At 42.1% G+C, this 1,481-nt stretch overlaps 1 protein-coding gene across 1 annotated transcript in view; it reads left to right on the top strand.

Moving 5' to 3' along the window:
- LOC117534948 (tripartite motif-containing protein 16-like) overlaps positions 1 to 1,103 on the top strand; it is a 2,528-nt gene extending 1,425 nt beyond the window's left edge. The window contains exon 1 of the mRNA XM_034199227.1: positions 1 to 1,103. This exon is cut by the window's left edge and continues 1,425 nt beyond it. Coding sequence (XP_034055118.1) covers positions 1 to 249 — 249 coding nt within the window. The 3' untranslated portion in view covers positions 250 to 1,103.
- The last annotated feature ends 378 nt before the right edge of the window (positions 1,104 to 1,481 follow it).

Here is a 1,481-nt window from a genome sequence, read left to right as displayed (position 1 = left end):
TGGTCCTTAGTGTGTGGCCAAAACAGTTATTCATTTCTTTACAACAAAATCAACACTCCCGTCTCAGGTCCTCTGTCCTCCAGAGTAGGAGTGTACCTGGATCACAGAGCAGGTGTTCTGTCCTTCTACAGCGTCTCTGAAACCATGACTCTCCTCCACAGAGTGCAGACCACGTTCACTCAGCCGCTGCATGCTGGAGTTCGGCTTTGTTATGGTCATGGAGCCACTGCTGAGTTTTGTAAACTCTAATAGCCTGAAGTCCTCGGAGGAACTCTTCTACTTCTTAAACTCACCGTGTGTCCATCAGAGCTGATTGTTCATGTCTTCACTGCAGAGACCAGCTGTCAATCAAACATGATGGGCGGGGCTTGAGCATCCTCTCATGAGTTGTTCTGTAGATGTTGGACTTTCTCCCGGCTCCTTCCTGTGTCTGTGTAGCATGGAGGCTGTCACTGCTCAGGAGGATCCTTGCTCACCTGGAAACTTTGCTCTAAACATGTGTTGGATATTTCTTTTGAGTCATGTTGTTGTTTCTCTTGTAGCGCACGAGTCTTCAGAGAGAAAGCAGCTTCTTTTATTGTACACATTTTATTCTGGACTCTTTCTAAAACAATAGAGACATTTATAATCACATGTATTACTTCGACAGATCAAATGTTATTGTTGCCCAAATTAACTTCACATGAGTTCCCAGATGGTGATCACACTTATTTCATCATCACATGTTTATTTAAAATGATATGACTTCCTGTCATGATCATAATCAATAAGTACTTCATTTATTATTCTGCTGTTAATAGCTTAGAGTCTTTGCTCGGGAAATACAATGTTATTGTTTTGCAGACGAATTGTTGTTGTTGTTGTTGTTGTTGTTGTTGTCCAAATAGAAAGTGGGTACTCTGAGGTTTTATAGAACATAACTGATCAGAATAATAACCAATAAGGATATCATGTGTGACTCTGTTTGAAACAGCTGAGATGAAACACATGGTGTGGAGAAAGTGAAGCTGATCATGAAATCATTGAACAGACTTCACTGATGGGATGTGTGATCAAACGCAATGTTTGGATGATTAATAAAGGTTTGTCTTTCAAAAACAAAACAGGATGTTCTTCTTGTGTGATGTCCAAGGTGCCGTACGAAGCTGATGGAGGTGATCTGAGACTTTGAAGCTCAGCGCAAGTTCAACCAGGAAGACCGTCTTTCCTCATTCATTTACTATTTCCATGTTACTACTCTCTCTCCTCTCAATAACTGATCGGGGGCGTCACTCCCCAGCTTAACCAATCACTTAGCTCTATTCTCACAAGCCTATCATAGCGCTCCGCTAACCCTTTTTAAATCTGCTCTCCCCTCTGACAGCTGGCATTTCAGGTGACTCGACGCAGCCCTCCTCCCCCCTTTTCTATTTATTGGGCTATATAAATAAACATTGATTGATTGATTGATTTTCACCTCCTGTCCCTCTGAATCCAGGGTC

This window comes from Gymnodraco acuticeps, unplaced genomic scaffold (assembly GCF_902827175.1).
Source record: "Gymnodraco acuticeps unplaced genomic scaffold, fGymAcu1.1, whole genome shotgun sequence".
Classification (NCBI taxonomy): domain Eukaryota; kingdom Metazoa; phylum Chordata; class Actinopteri; order Perciformes; family Bathydraconidae; genus Gymnodraco; species Gymnodraco acuticeps.
This window is presented reverse-complemented; position numbering and strand designations above follow the sequence as displayed.